Source organism: Epargyreus clarus, unplaced genomic scaffold, assembly GCF_041222505.1.
Source record: "Epargyreus clarus isolate Ecla_fem2 unplaced genomic scaffold, WU_Ecla_fem_2.2 ptg000002l, whole genome shotgun sequence".
NCBI lineage: Eukaryota > Metazoa > Arthropoda > Insecta > Lepidoptera > Hesperiidae > Epargyreus > Epargyreus clarus.
The window spans coordinates 444,430-460,037 of NW_027332210.1; the positions used below are offsets into that span (position 1 = coordinate 444,430).

General features: G+C 30.8%; 3 protein-coding genes across 4 annotated transcripts in view; 1 reads left to right on the plus strand and 2 right to left on the minus strand.

The window, feature by feature from the left end:
* Positions 1 to 15,608, plus strand: part of cpx (synaptic transmission protein complexin) — a 320,263-nt gene that overhangs the window by 235,750 nt on the left and 68,905 nt on the right. The gene's annotated exons all lie outside the window — the stretch shown is intronic.
* On the minus strand, positions 298 to 3,608 carry LOC140744810 (uncharacterized). Its single transcript, XM_073076484.1, has 3 exons — positions 3,473 to 3,608; positions 1,740 to 1,917; positions 298 to 1,160 (listed from the first exon to the last, which is right to left on the minus strand). The coding sequence occupies exons 2-3, from the start codon at positions 1,914 to 1,916 to the stop codon at positions 306 to 308; spliced, it is 1,032 nt and encodes a 343-aa protein (XP_072932585.1). The 5' UTR covers position 1,917; positions 3,473 to 3,608; the 3' UTR covers positions 298 to 305.
* On the minus strand, positions 5,508 to 7,186 carry LOC140744818 (uncharacterized). Its single transcript, XM_073076496.1, has 2 exons — positions 7,014 to 7,186; positions 5,508 to 6,212 (listed from the first exon to the last, which is right to left on the minus strand). The coding sequence occupies exons 1-2, from the start codon at positions 7,059 to 7,061 to the stop codon at positions 5,607 to 5,609; spliced, it is 654 nt and encodes a 217-aa protein (XP_072932597.1). The 5' UTR covers positions 7,062 to 7,186; the 3' UTR covers positions 5,508 to 5,606.

Consider the following 15,608-nt stretch of genomic DNA (forward strand, 5'->3'; position numbering starts at 1 on the left):
ACGTTTTAGTATATACCCGATTCTACAATCTATCCTTGACACATAATTTCACTTACAATTTTACATGTTATATTATTAATTTTAACACAAATAATCAGGAAAAACACAAAATCAACTGGGCTCCTAAAATTCCTAAAATTATTACATTAATCTATATGAACTTATAAAATTATATATTTTCAATTATAATTGTACACAAGTGTATAATAGATATCTAAATTAAATATTTTTAACTATAATTCTAAATATAAATCGAGTTATCGAATAATTCAAAATTATAAAAATAAAATCGAATATATACCCAATTAAATTTTCCGAAACTTTTCTAATTCAATTTTCATGAAACGCGATCCTGAAAATCTTCTTTCCTTCTTTGTTTGTAGATTATCTTCTGTAAAATCGTCTATTGAAATAAATTCCGTGTTCTGTACAGAAATATTATCATTTTTTGGAAAATGTGTATTCTCGCATCTATATGTTTCTTTTTCTAACCCTATTTCTTTAGTAACTGCCGTATTATTAATAGTGTTACTATCATTCCAATAGATTTTTGTTATTTCAAGAGCATCTACTGCTCCCTTTTGCAAAATTTTTATGGGCTTAATATTATTATCTAATGCTTTATTAGCACCTGAGTCACTTATTACGTCATTAACTTCATTATTTATTACTGTATTATCTACAGCATCGTTGACGAGGTCTTCAACAGAACCGCTGTTAAGAAAACCTAGGGTTTTTGGATAATTCGCCTCCAATTCAATTTCTGCTTGCACCATTTTCCGTTTAATATAAAATGCAACGTTATTCACCGTGTATTTGAGGTCACACTTCCGAGCATGTGTTTTGAATTCTTCTAGAAATTTCTTTAACGATATCATCTGTATTCTGCAGAATTTTCTTATCATTCGGCTGGCTTCCACTATTTCTTGGGTCGACGTGCCTTTCTTTGGAGCTATTTCATTAAAGCCTTCTAGTTTGAAGACACATTTTTCGTTTCGTATCTCTTCTACTTTTGATATGTATTGTCTTTCAATGCAAGATTCCTTGTAGAGTTGTGGGAAGTGGTCGATCATGTAGGTCGATGTTGGTGGCGAGTTGGAGAATAAGTTGAACTCGTGGTGACGGCTCAGCGCTCGTCCCTCGGGTGGGAGCTGATCTTCCTGAAATTGATATATTTTTTTAGTTAAAACATTTTTTTAGAGTGAAGTTGCAAGCAGTCAATGTTATCTTAGACTCTACTGTACAAGAACTAGCGCTAAATCTCTGTGAATACGTAAATATAGGCTTTTTATTTTATTTTGAAGTGTGTATGGCAATATCAATAAAAAGACGCGTTTTAAGTTAGGCCTACAAGGTAACAATATTAGGAATAAATTTTCTGCTGAGCTTAAATATATCGTTGGATATATTCAAGTTCATTAGTGATTTACAAAGGCGGAAGAGACCGATAAGCATTAAGGGAGACTTTTATTTCGTATTATTTACGTTGCATGAAATTTTATTAATTATTTTTAACCATAATAAAAACTTAAAAAAATATTATTATTTTAAAATTCATTACTAAAAATTAGCTTCACTAAACTTTAAAAAATAATTAAATAAAAACAATATTTATAATTATGTATTTTAAAATTTATTACAAAAAAAAATGCCTAAAATCCATAAAAACTTTAAACTTTAAAAAATAGTTTTAATCACTTTAAAATTTATTTCTAAAAAAGTATTTATAAAAATCTTACCAAGGCCTCCAAAAAATGGAAGTAGTTGCAGACATCCTTGAACTTGTTCCGCTGGCCGCAGTACATCCACACAATGAACGCGCGCCGGACCGTCACGTTGGTGTACGCTGGGGAGGGCGGCTCCAGCAAGCTGTGTCGGTTGTCCGATATGTCGGACATCGGACCAATAAACGCCATCCTTTAAAGAAAAGTTAATTGCTCAATTTAACTAGTCACGCCACATTGGTGTACGTGGGACATGGCGGCTAAAGCAAGCTATGTCAGTCGTCCGATATGTTGGACATCGGACCTATAAACGCCATCCTTTAAAGAAAAAAAGATAATTACTCAATTTAATTAGTCACGCCACATTGGTGTACGTGGTCCGATATATTGGACATCGGACCAATGAACCATTAATAGGTATTCAACTTGATAAGTCACGAAAACCCGTTGATACGTTGATAAACACGTCATATATTATAACATGATATATTAGACATCGCATTAATGTCATCGTAGAGAGACAAAAGATAACCTTATAAAAAGAAAGAAAGATAAAGATAAATAATTGCAACGAGCAATTGCTAATGGAAGAATCAAAAGAAACAAATAAATGCTGTGAAAAACAAAAGAAAAAGAAGAATGTTATAACAAAAGAAATTTTTAAAAAAAATAATTCATAAAATTATTATAAAGGGATTTTGTCGATTAATTTGTTGTTGTTTTTTAATAAATCCGTAAATTCAAATTCAAATCTCATTTATTCAAAATTGATTCATATAGAATACTTTTTGAAAGTCAACAAACTACGACAACAAACTAAAATATGTTTAGCTCGACACCAAAATACTCGACCAAAAAAAAAAAAAACATTCTTATCTCTTAAACCGTTATAATCCAGCAAATTCTAGCGAGAACGTTTATTTTTATTGTTTTACATCTGCTCCCAAACTTTCCCTTTGTTACCTTCACAAAGTTCTCAACGTTTTATAGAAGCGTACTCTTTAGTTGTTACTTTATGAATAGTTTTCGAAGAAACAAAATTATTGTGGGTAATATCTGTAAACGTAGAACTTATTGTGAGTGTACGGTTTTATTTGCTTGCTTAGTAGACTTAGACCAAAAAAGGTAGATAAAGACTCGTGGAACATTTTTAAAAGCAGAATGGTTTTGAAAAGCGTGGTAGATTTGATGAATACCATAATGTCAGTATAAACTTTTTATGTGGCATCGAATTATATTTGTTTACATAATGACACAAAATGCATTTTGAAATGTCAAATAATATTGAGGACTCAACAATAATACTAATTATATTTTGAACATAAGTAAAAGGTATAATTTAAATCGATATAATGATAGTCGTTACTAATGCATACTTCGTAATAATCACTACTCATTCGGATTTTATGTTGTTGTTGACGGGTTTTGTCTAAGTTTTTTAGTCTTAGTGATAGCGGCCTGGGAATTAACATTAAATATATGATAACATCTTATCGGTTAATAATATATGATGAACATGCAGTATTAGACTGCATGGGATCCCAAATCTAGAAAATATCCTAAAATATCCTACCTACTGTTCTGTTCTGCTTAGCGCTCAGACTAAATTAGAATACCTTATTTAATATAATAATCTAGGGTTGAATCTAGGTAGGTTATAGAAATCAGGTGATCATACCCTTCAAATCTAAACACTACAAACGGACCAAATGTGTTTTATAAGCAAACATTAAAAACAAAGAACTTACCTTATATCGTAGGTTAAATTAATTCGTATAGAATATTTCAATATTATTAAATGCCAATAACTATTGAATTCTATTGAATAACGGCTCTGTCTTCAGTAGTGGTTATAATAACGTATATTTTCGCAAGCTGACAATATATATTTTAAGGATACCCTCAATTATATTTTATTATTCTCATCATTGTCTATTGTGTCAACAAATATAAAATTAAATCAATAAAATTATATAAACAATAAGTTAATATTAAAAAAAAATATATCTTTAAATTTGTAACCAATATTTTTTTTATTTTTCGTAAAGTCGAACGTGTTAGTACGAATAATGTGATATCTGAGACCATAATGTAAATCATTTTACTTTATGGTAGATATCATAAATGTCAAAGTTTACTGTTCTATATTTGAATGTGTTTTTTTTCGTCACACTTTAATTGCGTCGTACACGTCTAACACTGATTATATTAGTCAGTCTGACTTTACATAGGATATATGTATTTGACTTATGTATTATCAAAAATTTAGTTACTTTATGCATGACTATTACTACAAATAGTATAAGTCTTATGGTACCTGAACTAAAGCATTTCATTACTACCTTTATTTATTTATTTATTTATTTATTTTACCTTTAAACCAGAATCGAGTAGCACGCATACTATAATCAACAGTTCATTGTCACGTTATTAATACTATCACAAGTTTGCCTACCAAAGACATAGATTAGTAAAGATTACTCACTCCTAACAAGAAAATGTACCCAGTTTTGAGAATTGAAATAGTTGCCTAAAAAAGTTTAGCCACGTCTCCGTGCTAAAATGTCCCTAAAATATTTGAAATAATTATTTATTTATTATGTAAATTACGCAGTATTAGTTGTTTGTTCGTAAATTTTCTCTAAAAATGTTTTTATTTGTCAAGAATTAAAAAAAAATAACCTACTAATAAGCCGTTTGTGGCTTCATTCAATTTCAAGTATCTTTACTAATCTATGACCAAAGATTGAAATTTGACGAATTATGCAATAACTGTCAAGTGACAATCATTGGTAAGTGTTCAAAACATAATTATAGTCCGACATTACTAAAAACAATAATTATATTGTTATCAGTTAATACTTGAATAAAAAATAAAAAAACCGAATGTATTTAATTAAATATTTATTTACTCATATTATTAGGTATATTAGGAAATTACAAAATAAAATGGCACGCAGCATATTTTTCAATAGTATTTATATACCATGCGATATATGTTTTAAAATAATTAGTAATTTTACAATTTGTAAAAATTCTTAAAAGCTAATTTATTTTTTTGGTTTTCTTTTTTATATGATTTATTAATTAATATTAATAAACTCATGCATTAAAATTTGCCTTCAATGCTAAAAGACTAAACGTTAATTGTATAAAATTATTAATTGAAAAACATTTTTACAACCGAAAATATTATAATGAATAAATTGTAATTCTTTAAAAACTACATATTAAAAATTAAATAATCAAATTGAAACTTTAAAATTGTAAACTGTAAATTTTAAAGTTATAATTTAATAAAAATAATTGAGAAATATACGATATTATCAGATTTATATTTACTTTTAATATAATGTTCATTTTTATAATTAACAATATTGCAACATTAAAATAGTAAAAATTGAATTGACTTTTATAATTCGATTACTTAAACAGTAGCCAGAAAATCCTTTTGCAATTAATCATTATTATTGCAGTTTACAAGTATTTATTATTGCCAATAAATGATATTGCAAAGTTTAATATTAAATATAATTAAATTATAAATAACTTAAATGTAATATTCATTAAAAACTTATGTTTTTTGTAATAGAAACCAGGAGAATCTTTGCAGCCCATAAATATAAACTACCAACAACGAATAAGTTCTAAATCCCTAAAAAGTTTGAATATGTTTTTATAAGATATTTTTACACTGAGAACCTTTTATCTTCAAAAACTGAATTGTTTTCTTTCGTCTCTTTCTCGCGTCCTATAAATCCCCTGTCATACTATATATATATATATGGGCTGCAGTTCCTACAATCTTCCTTCAATTACAAGACTTTTTACAGTCTTCTTCATCTTTTATATAAAAATATCATTACCATCATATAATATATCTTAAAAGTATGAATATTCCGCCTTCCTAGCTTTTTGCTTCACGTACGCTGCTGTGAGCTTATTAGTGATATAAGCTATGTTAGCTGGTGTCATATTTACCGGCGGGACCTTAAAACTGTTGAAGAAGGCCTCCACGGCATTAGCAGTGTTTGCGTACCAAGGATCTCCCCTTTCTTTTTTAGGATCACTGACTGAACCTTCATCCCAAGATTTCTTTAGAGTAGCAAATAGTAGTTCAGTTGGATTCATCTTTCGTTCATTATCATTCGTAGTTTGTGCTACTTTAGACGTTCGAATCCACGCTTCTATGTCTTTGTTAACTTCTTTAACTGGTGTGGAAGTACATGGGCTGTCGCTTACATCTTTTTCAAATTTAGGTTTAGGGAGTGAATCGGCAGGTGGTGCGGTTTTAGGGATTTCGTCTTTGTCTTTATTACCAGGATCCTCAGTATTGCTTGCTCGGCTTGTGACACTGATTTTCCCTTGGTTTTCGGTTGCTTTGGCTGTACAGCGACACTTGAGCTGCATGCAGATAAGACAGTCTTCTTTCTCAAATTCCTCTATCATGAGAATCAGCTCCCTTCTGACATTGTGCAGGTTTATTTCCTGGAATTGAAGAAATACAAAATCAGATGAAATGTGTAATATACCAGTCTGCTACTTTGTCAAAATTTCTGAAATGGTTAACAAGAAAATGAAGAATGGTGTTTTTTATTATATATTTTGCGATTAAAACCATATTATTTTAACAATTAAAATTTTTAAACAGACTAAATTTTAGTATTTTCATCTTATTTATTATTATGTCTAACGACGTTAGTAAGTATTTGTAATATTTTAACAAAAGCTAATCATTTTAAATATATAGATGCTTACTTTTAAGCACTTGTATATTCTTAAAATAAAAATATTACGTACCTATTGAAATTACATAAGATAAGCCCTTCATGTTTACATTCTAGTAACTACATTACAAAGTAAACCATAATGAATATAAAAGACACATTAGGTTCATAATGATTGTCATTAATTAAATGCAAATAATGATACTTAAGTGTTTCTACGTAAATCATTAACGATTCATTTAATTTATGACATAAAATTTTAGAACATTACAGTACAGGGCTTATAATTTAAATTAATGTTTAAATGTAAATAAAATTGTAACATTTTAAAGAATTACATTCTAAAGAACTTTCGCGCATATATTTAAATCGAATCGAAAATAATAGTTTGGTATAAAATATATTTTCAAAAACAAGAAAACAATCGTAATTTATAACTATATTAATTAATTAAAAATAATTATTATTACGTTCTCTTTCTTTATAATTTATATATTGTCCCCCTATATTTCTGCCTCTGGCTAAAACTTTTGCGTTCAAAAGGATTTATAAAAATACTTACCAACTGAAAAATACTGTCAGTAAAATAATAATGGCTGGCTTTAGTCATTTTAGACACTTCACAAACACTCGAAAATCTTTGCAAAATATATTATTACAAAACCACTGTCCCTAAAATGTGTAATATTTTTGAAAATATTTATATATCTCTGCTCCTACGCCTCCTACCAGAGGGTAGCGGAGAATGAAATAATTTCGGAATTACCTGCGCAAGACCACTCTTATTACTAACAATTAGTAGGAAATTGCATTCAAACGAAAATAGCCACTAAGAACAAAGACATAAAAGGCATTGTGGGATAAGCCCTTAAAACCTTATTAGTGGGGTAAACAATAAACTAATATTTTGTCCCTTTTTCTTAGTAATAAACAAAATAAATTATTATTGGTTCTACTTTAATGACTTTAAAAAAATAGGCAAAGATCAATTTTATAACAACATTACTTTTATAGCCGGTATATACCTTTTCTTATTTTAATAAGATTGATATCGGAAATAAAGAAATTTTAAAATTATTAAGGATAAAAAAACAATTTCACCTTATAACTGTAATTTTACACAATATTTCGTCCTATAGATACCTATTCCTTTTAAAAGTGCACCTAAATATATTTTTGACGTAAACTATTTAAAAATAATATACCTAACCAGACCCATTTAATATTAACAAAAGAATTACTTTTGTTATTTATTACGTTTTACGTAAAATTTGTTACTTTCGGTGTGTAGTTGAAGTTAACTATAATAGTTAGCTACCCTAATTAGAGCAGGTAACGAGATAACTACTTAGTTTGGCGAAAAGTTTAGGATTAACGGTTCTTAAAATAGATAACAATTTTGTGTTAACTAGTTTTTTGTTTAAGCAGCAGTCTTGAATAAAACACGTGCTATATATATGAAGGTGGTAGAACTCTTTGTGGTTCGACTACGGTGGCACCATCGCCACGCCTATTTCTACCTAATAACAGCAGTGTTAGGCGCTGCTATGTTCCGGTTTGAAGGGTGTGGTAAGAGAGACAGACTTTTCCGAGGCGTTCCACCTTAGGGGTAGCAGCGCATCTGTGGCCGACTTCGGGTAGGAATATCTACTTACTGCATGCTCGTCTGCTACTCCGATATTATAAAAAAGTAAAAAAACCCCGACCATATATTATGATATTGAATATATGTAGATATGAAATGTTTCATAAAATATAAAATGATAATTATGTGTAATTTATTAATGTATTTTTATTGTTTCAGGTAACAGTCAACTTGATACATCGCATAGTAAGGTATACATAAAAAGTACGTACTTCGCACGCAAACACAATGTTGGTTCTCACGTAAACTGTTGCTACTGCCGAGTTCGGCCGAAACTGTAACTTTGACCGAAACCTCACTTTGGCCGAAGCTTGGCAGAAACTGAATGCGATCGGTCACTATCGAAAAAGGTTGAGACAAATCACTTATTAAGAAGAAGGTTAAATATTTATGAAAACACTAACGTACCATATAAATATATAAAGATAGTTTTACATATTAAATTGAATGTCATTAGATACTTTATAAAAGACATAAAGTCATAACGTTAATAATATTTGTGACCCATTTGCGATAATAACATTAAATTATGACCCATTTTATTAACTGCAATATGAATTTACAAAACGATTTTCTTTTATTGTTCTATTCACGGCAATTCCCCAAGAATGCGCCTCTTAATATGCGGTGGCAAATATTTGAACCGAAGCGTGGCGCAATGCTAGGAATTTCACTAGTGATGTGCGGTAATATCGATTTAAGTCGATTAATTATATCGATAATTTAATAAAATTTATCTTAGCATGATTTGGTTATTTTTCTTTTATTATAATTATATAATTTCAGTACATGAAATTGAATACATTTATTTTGTGTTTTTTTCTCAATCTACTATTACTATTACTAGATATTTTCCATTATTAATACACTTAAATCTAATCTGTATATATTTTCTACAATAGGTTTAAAGAAAAAGATAAAATCCTAAAACCTGCTCCTCATTCCAAAATATTTTGAAAAAAGAAGATAGCATTTAAAATCAATAATACACAACTAAGCATTTAAAATCAATAATACACAACTAAAGAGTTCACTGGGAATTTTCATTTCCTCGCCCTCACTTAAAAACTACCAACCTACTTTTCCCATCATGATTATATGAAATTCCTCTCTCATTGTTCTTAAGATTCCCTCAGAACGCGGCGGTCTCAATATGCGAGACAAATATTGGAGGCGATGCGGAAATATTCCGGGAATTTCACTCATCGACCTCTTAGTCACGTGCTTGGAGTGGGAAAGGAGTCTGACTTTATTTAAAGTCAGCTTTTGTGTGGCTATGTCATTTTTCTTTCAAATATTGTTTTATAAGAAACTTTTACTGAGATTATTTACGTTGGAAGCCTAATTTTGCAAGTTTTCATTTAGTTTCACCTTTTCCGATGTTTGTAATTAAATCTTGCAAGCTAAATTTCACCCACTTCCCAGTGTCCGATTGTGCTGAAATGTAGCAAGTATCTTAATTACGCGTGACAATGTAATCATATAAATTTAGTTTTATTGTCAATCCAATATGGCCGCCGTAAATCCAAAGTGGCGGCGTACATATTTCGAGACAACCCACCCAATATGGGTATCAAATGAAAGGGCTTAACTTGTAGAATAAACGTGTTACATTGTTCAGGTTACATTTTGATTACAAAAAAAACATTTCAGGTGTTATAATGTTTTTTTTTAAATTGTAACCTCCATCAATGTAACACGCTTATATTTATAAAAAATGTGTCTGTTATAAAAACGCAAATATTTAATACATTGGGTTTAAATTATTTTTAACTTTTTATTTCTTTTTTATTAACAGGTAATAAAAGCTGATTTTCAAAAAGCTTTTTTCTTTTGATTTTATTAATTTTGCAAAAGATGCTACCATGCTACCAATGCTACCATTTTGAAACTATTAATATCTGAATACTATATTGATAATTAATTAATTTGCTATTATTCTGTGATTATAAAGACAATCTTTAAATTTAATCATATTATTTAATTATTATAGAATCTGTAAAGTAATAATTTTTTTTAACAAAAAATTCAACCGACTTCTATGTCACTACAAAATAAAAAATAATTGAAATAAATGTGGGTTTATTACATATTTCTGAAGTATAAAGTATTGCACAACGTAATGTTAACAAAAATACACTTACAAAATATTTTAAAGGACCTAATCTTGTCTCGAAATAGCGTGATCAATTTTGAAAATTTTAGCACTTTTGAACCCAACATTTCTGTACAGGTGATCCTCAAAGGGTATCGATATCTGATCTATATCTCAGGGGATATTAAGGTTAAATGGAATGCACCTCACATCCGCAGGATCTCTAACTCTGTTCAAAGGCTTTAAGCGTAATACTAGTCTAGATAATTCCATCACACACAATACTCAATAAATATTGATAGAACTACTTTTCTTTACTAAGTCTTACTTAGTTAAGAGTAAAATCTGCCCAAATGTCTCATCATAAAAGACTAAATATCCTGTCATAGTCGGAAATATATTTAGAGTAATTAACTTTTGATAATTACTTATAATATACACTTCGCACCCACAGGAACGCTCCACATTCCAGTGCGTGCTCAAAGGCTTAGGCGTAATACTTCAGACAATTCCATTACATCCTGCCTTTAACGCTTAATATTGATGGAGTTATTTCAAAATTTTTATTTTTCCTAGACTAACCACATAAGTATTAAGTATTTACACTTTTATAATACAAAAGTAGTAGATGAGCATACAGTCCACATCAGTAACATCTATGACATCTATAACCAATCCTAGATAGGATTAGATATTCCTACTTGAGGTCGGCCACAAATGCGCCGCCCGTAACCTTTGAGGACTATGCTGGAACCCTTTGGAAAAGTATGTCTCCCTGACCACACACTTCAAAGCAGAACACAGTAGCGCTTAACACTGCTGTTATTAGGTAGAAATAAGTGTGGCGGTGGTGCCGCCGGATTCGATCTACAAACGAATCTACCATCTGCAATTGATCAGATTGAGTATATATAACGGACATTAGCGGCGTACTGTCCTTATCTAATATCATGTATAGAGCTCTATATATCAATGGATATTGAGGTCAGATGGAATGCACTTCGCATCCACAGGAACGCTCCACATTCCAGTGCGTGCTCAAAGGCTTAGGCGTAATACTTCAGGCGATTCCATTACACACTGGCGATAGCGCTTCAAATATTGATGAAATCATTCAAGTTTAGTCTATAAAGTATCATTTAGTCTCGTTCAAGTACAAAATATATTATATAACTATTTTAATCCTTAGGTAAGTATTATAATGCAAAACAATATATTATTATATAAAATTCTCGTGTCACAATGTTAGTTACCGTAATCCTCCGAAACGGCTTCACCGATTTTCACCAAATTTTATATGCATATTCAGTGGGTCTGAGAATCGGCTACTATCTATTTTTCATACCCTTAAGGGATTAGGGTTGTTCACCCTTAACATTTATTTATTTATATCGCAACACAACGTTTACCGGGTCAGCTAGTATTATTATAACACAAACTGCTGTGATTTTAGTCATAAGTATTTGGTTATACTTCTAACAAATTTTATTATATTTTCCGTACCCCAAAATCGCATTGCAAAATTTGTTCAACATTGTTGTTATATTTTTACCACAATGGCCTAGTTCTTTTTAAAATAATTTCAACATTTTCTAAATCTAACCCTACCTACACTACCCTTATCGAATATCGTACCTATATCTTGGTGCTATATGTCAATGAGTATGGTCAGATGGTATGCATCTCACACTCACCGGAATGCGTCTACATGCCGTCGCGACGCTCAAAGGTTAGGAGCATACTCCAGATGATTCTATCACATACTCATTTAATTACCTCAAGTACTCTATTTATGGAAATAGTTCCATATTACTATATTCTGTATACTGTATCAAAGAATATATTGCTATTAACTTTTCATGATTAGGTAACTATTATATCGTATAACGATATTTGATTATAATGCAAATCGATGTTATTTTTGTCACCGTTATTTGGTATTTTTAATTTCGTTATTTTGATAGTATTTGAACTATTATATAATTAAAAATTAGTAAATGAATGTCGATATAATGTTTTACATAGATTTTTTAATACTACTTTATTATTGTCCTATAAATTGTGAAATTAATTTAACATTTATTTAAATCCCATTTAACAACGAATATCATATATCTTGGTACTATATGTCAATGAGTATGGTCAGATGGTATGCACCTCATTCAACGGAATGTCTGCATGCCGTCGCGACGCTCAAAGCCTTGGACCATACTCCAGACGGTGCCATCACACTCCATATGTCAATAAAACTATTTTTATGGTGTCTGTCTGACTTAGTAAAGTGTATAATGTAGGCTAGACAAAGGTATCAATGGTGTAAAAATACAAGAAGGATATAGTATTCCTTTAATTAGTAATTTTGCAGTTAATTTTTCATAATTAATATGAAGTCATATTATATCTGTATTTTTTATTTCAGTAGTCATATAAACGTTATTTTTCAGTTCGATTACTTTAGCTATTGCAATAAAATTACATTGAAATTCTTGCATTTTACTAGAAAATTTTGCCGTTTTGTCATTGCCGTTCTACATAGTATTAATATTTCCGATTTAATATTCTTTAACCAGGTTTTTAATTCAATTTCATAATATTAAATCTGTCTGCCATGACTTCATTACAAGGAACGAAAATAAACTTGAAATATTTTATAATATTACCTTATATCATAATTTAATGTATATCTTGTGATATAAAACTATTATGATATACTTCTTAAATATTCCTTTTCCAAAACAAAGAAAATCTTTATACGCAACCAAACATATAGAATAGTATTTGTTATCTTCTGTACAAATTAAAACAACAAACGTACATAACATTGGTACATATATATTTCCACGCACACATCAACACATCGTATGAATGGATGACCCGTTGTAAAACACCTGAAATTGAGTTATGGCGCTAAAGTGTCCAAACAATTCATATTTTGACTTTATCCCATATAATTTTGCACGTGTTAAGTACGGTAAATCTGTTGTATGGAAATATAAACTTCATTCGTATTGCTGCAGACATAAAGCTCATAGATTTGTGTGAATTTGGTACTGTGGATGAGTGCCTACAAATTTTACATAGCTTATAAATTAATCATGAGTGTTAACTATATCTATTTACATTGAACAAGTACTATTTATGATTTGAGACTAATATTGTCGCGGAATTGAGACATAAGCAGTGTTAAACGCTGCTGTGTTCCGGTTCGAAAGGAATCACACTTTTCCGTATACTTTTCCGAGTCGTTCCAGCTTAGTCCTTAGGGGTAGCGACGCATCTGTGGCCGACCTCAGGAAGCAATATCTATTACTATGTGATATTGATTACCTGATATTGATATTGTTATTGATTCCATGGGCGACTATAGACAGTTACCATCAGGTGGACCATGACCTAACTCGAAATATCGGCAAAAAAGAAATTAAAACAACGTATCATGAACACCCGTTACATATAAAAAGTTACGTATAAAATTCTATTTAAAAATATATTTATGCATGTCGTGAGTAACTCGCGCTTCAAATGTAGTTTCCTTTCTACATTTGCCTCAATTCAAAATATACCACCAATTCACAAGATCAACAGGCACTAACCCATTTTACAAATACAATTTAACATTTCTCGACACATTTTAAAACGTGTATCGTTACCCATCCCTATAACGAGGGGTGTACGTGACGTTGTCATGGCAACCGATATCGTGAACGTCTGATAAAATGATCTTTATTTTATTTCGTCTTTTGTTATCGAGATGTTATGAGGGCGTTTTTGAATTCTATTTTACGTTTTAGTTACGACTTGAGAACTAGACGGTAGTAGGTATTGGATTTGCCTTACCGCATATAATATTTGAGTACTTACAGCGGCTATAACTACTACCTAAGTGTTTTTTTATAATATAGGAGTAGCAGACGAGTATGCAGTCCATCTGATGGTAAGTGGCTACTGCCGCCAATAGATGTCTGTAATCAAACCCAGATAGGATTAGATATTCCTACCTGAGGTCGACCACAGATGCGCCGCGCCCCTGAGGAGTAAGCTGGAACGCCTCGGAAAAGTCTGTCTCTCTTACCACACCCGTCAAAACGGAACACAGCAGCGGCTAACACTGCTGTTATTAGGCAGAAGTAGGTGTGGCGGTGGTGCCGCCGGAGTCGAACCACAAAGGAGTTCTACCACCTTATTAGTACCTAGATAGTACTTACAGCGGCTACTATCTAAGTACTGTAAGAAGCTGTAATACAACCCAACAATATTATGAAAAATATACGCAATAATATATATTTATACCAACTCAAAGAGAGGTAGAAACGTATATTTCTATAACCAGTATGCTCGACAAAATGTAGTTAAATTCGTTTTAAATATAAAGGTAGCAAATGGGTATGTATTTCACTTAATATTTACTGTCCATGGACATCTTACCTGGTAGCCAACATCATATAGATCCCATAGAACAGAATTTATTGACTTCATCATCATCATCAACCCATTACTGTCCCACCGCTGGGCACGGGTCTCCTCTCATAATAAGAAGGATTAGACTATAATCCACCGCGCTGGCCAAATGCGTATTAGTATACTTCACATACTTTTTGAGATTTTTCTTTTTTAAATCTCTCAGGTGTGCAGGTTTCTTCACGATGTTTTCCTTCACCGTTTAGCAAGTGATAAATAATTTATAATATGCACATAACTTTGAAAAAATTCAGAGGTGCGTGCCTGGGATTTTAACCTCGGACCCCTCGATCGAGAGGCCGAGTTTCTTAACCACTAGGCTATCACTTTATATATACTTATTGACTTAGCTTCCACCCATCTTAGTCCTCACGAATAGCAGCATATCTGTAGTCGGCTTCAGGAATAATCCTTGTTATATTTGGAGTTGGTTACAGCTGTTTTAAGGTGGCAGAGACCTCATACGATCAGATGGTTGATAATAATCATACTCATTTACTACTGTGATATTATTAAAATATTAAAAAGACTACAAATTTATTTGTTGAAATTATTCTTATGTACCTCTTCTATACTTTACCTATGCAATGAGAATAAATAACCTTATTTTAAAATTTAAAAATAAAACTACCCTTACCATTAGTTCTCGTAAAAACCAATAAAAGTCTAACCAAAAACCACACTCATTGAACCTTACGAAAACTAGAAAAAATTGTGCCTCCAATTTCAACCACCCCGTATTTTAAAGGCAATGGGGCGCGAAATGTAAATCGAAGTGCAATTCCGCCCTAATGGCTCCTTTTATACCTATTTGCGTATCTGCATGTTGGATGTTTAGAAATAGACTGTCTGCTTCTATTTCTGTACTTTGACTTTTAAATTTGCAAACAAAAATGAATTTTGTATTAACTGTATTAGAGTTTTGTATTAAATGTATTCTTTGAATTAGAAAGCAGTGT

Excerpts from the sequence above, each read along its gene's own strand:
- LOC140744810 (XM_073076484.1), bottom strand. The coding sequence starts at position 1,916 with ATGGCGTTTATTGGTCCGATGTCCGACATATCGGACAACCGACACAGC. Across the intron at positions 1,161-1,739 it reads TCCATTTTTTGGAGGCCTTG|GAAGATCAGCTCCCACCCGA; the intron begins GTAAGATTTTTA and ends TATCAATTTCAG.
- LOC140744818 (XM_073076496.1), bottom strand. The coding sequence starts at position 7,061 with ATGACTAAAGCCAGCCATTATTATTTTACTGACAGTATTTTTCAGTTG. Across the intron at positions 6,213-7,013 it reads CTGACAGTATTTTTCAGTTG|GAAATAAACCTGCACAATGT; the intron begins GTAAGTATTTTT and ends CTTCAATTCCAG.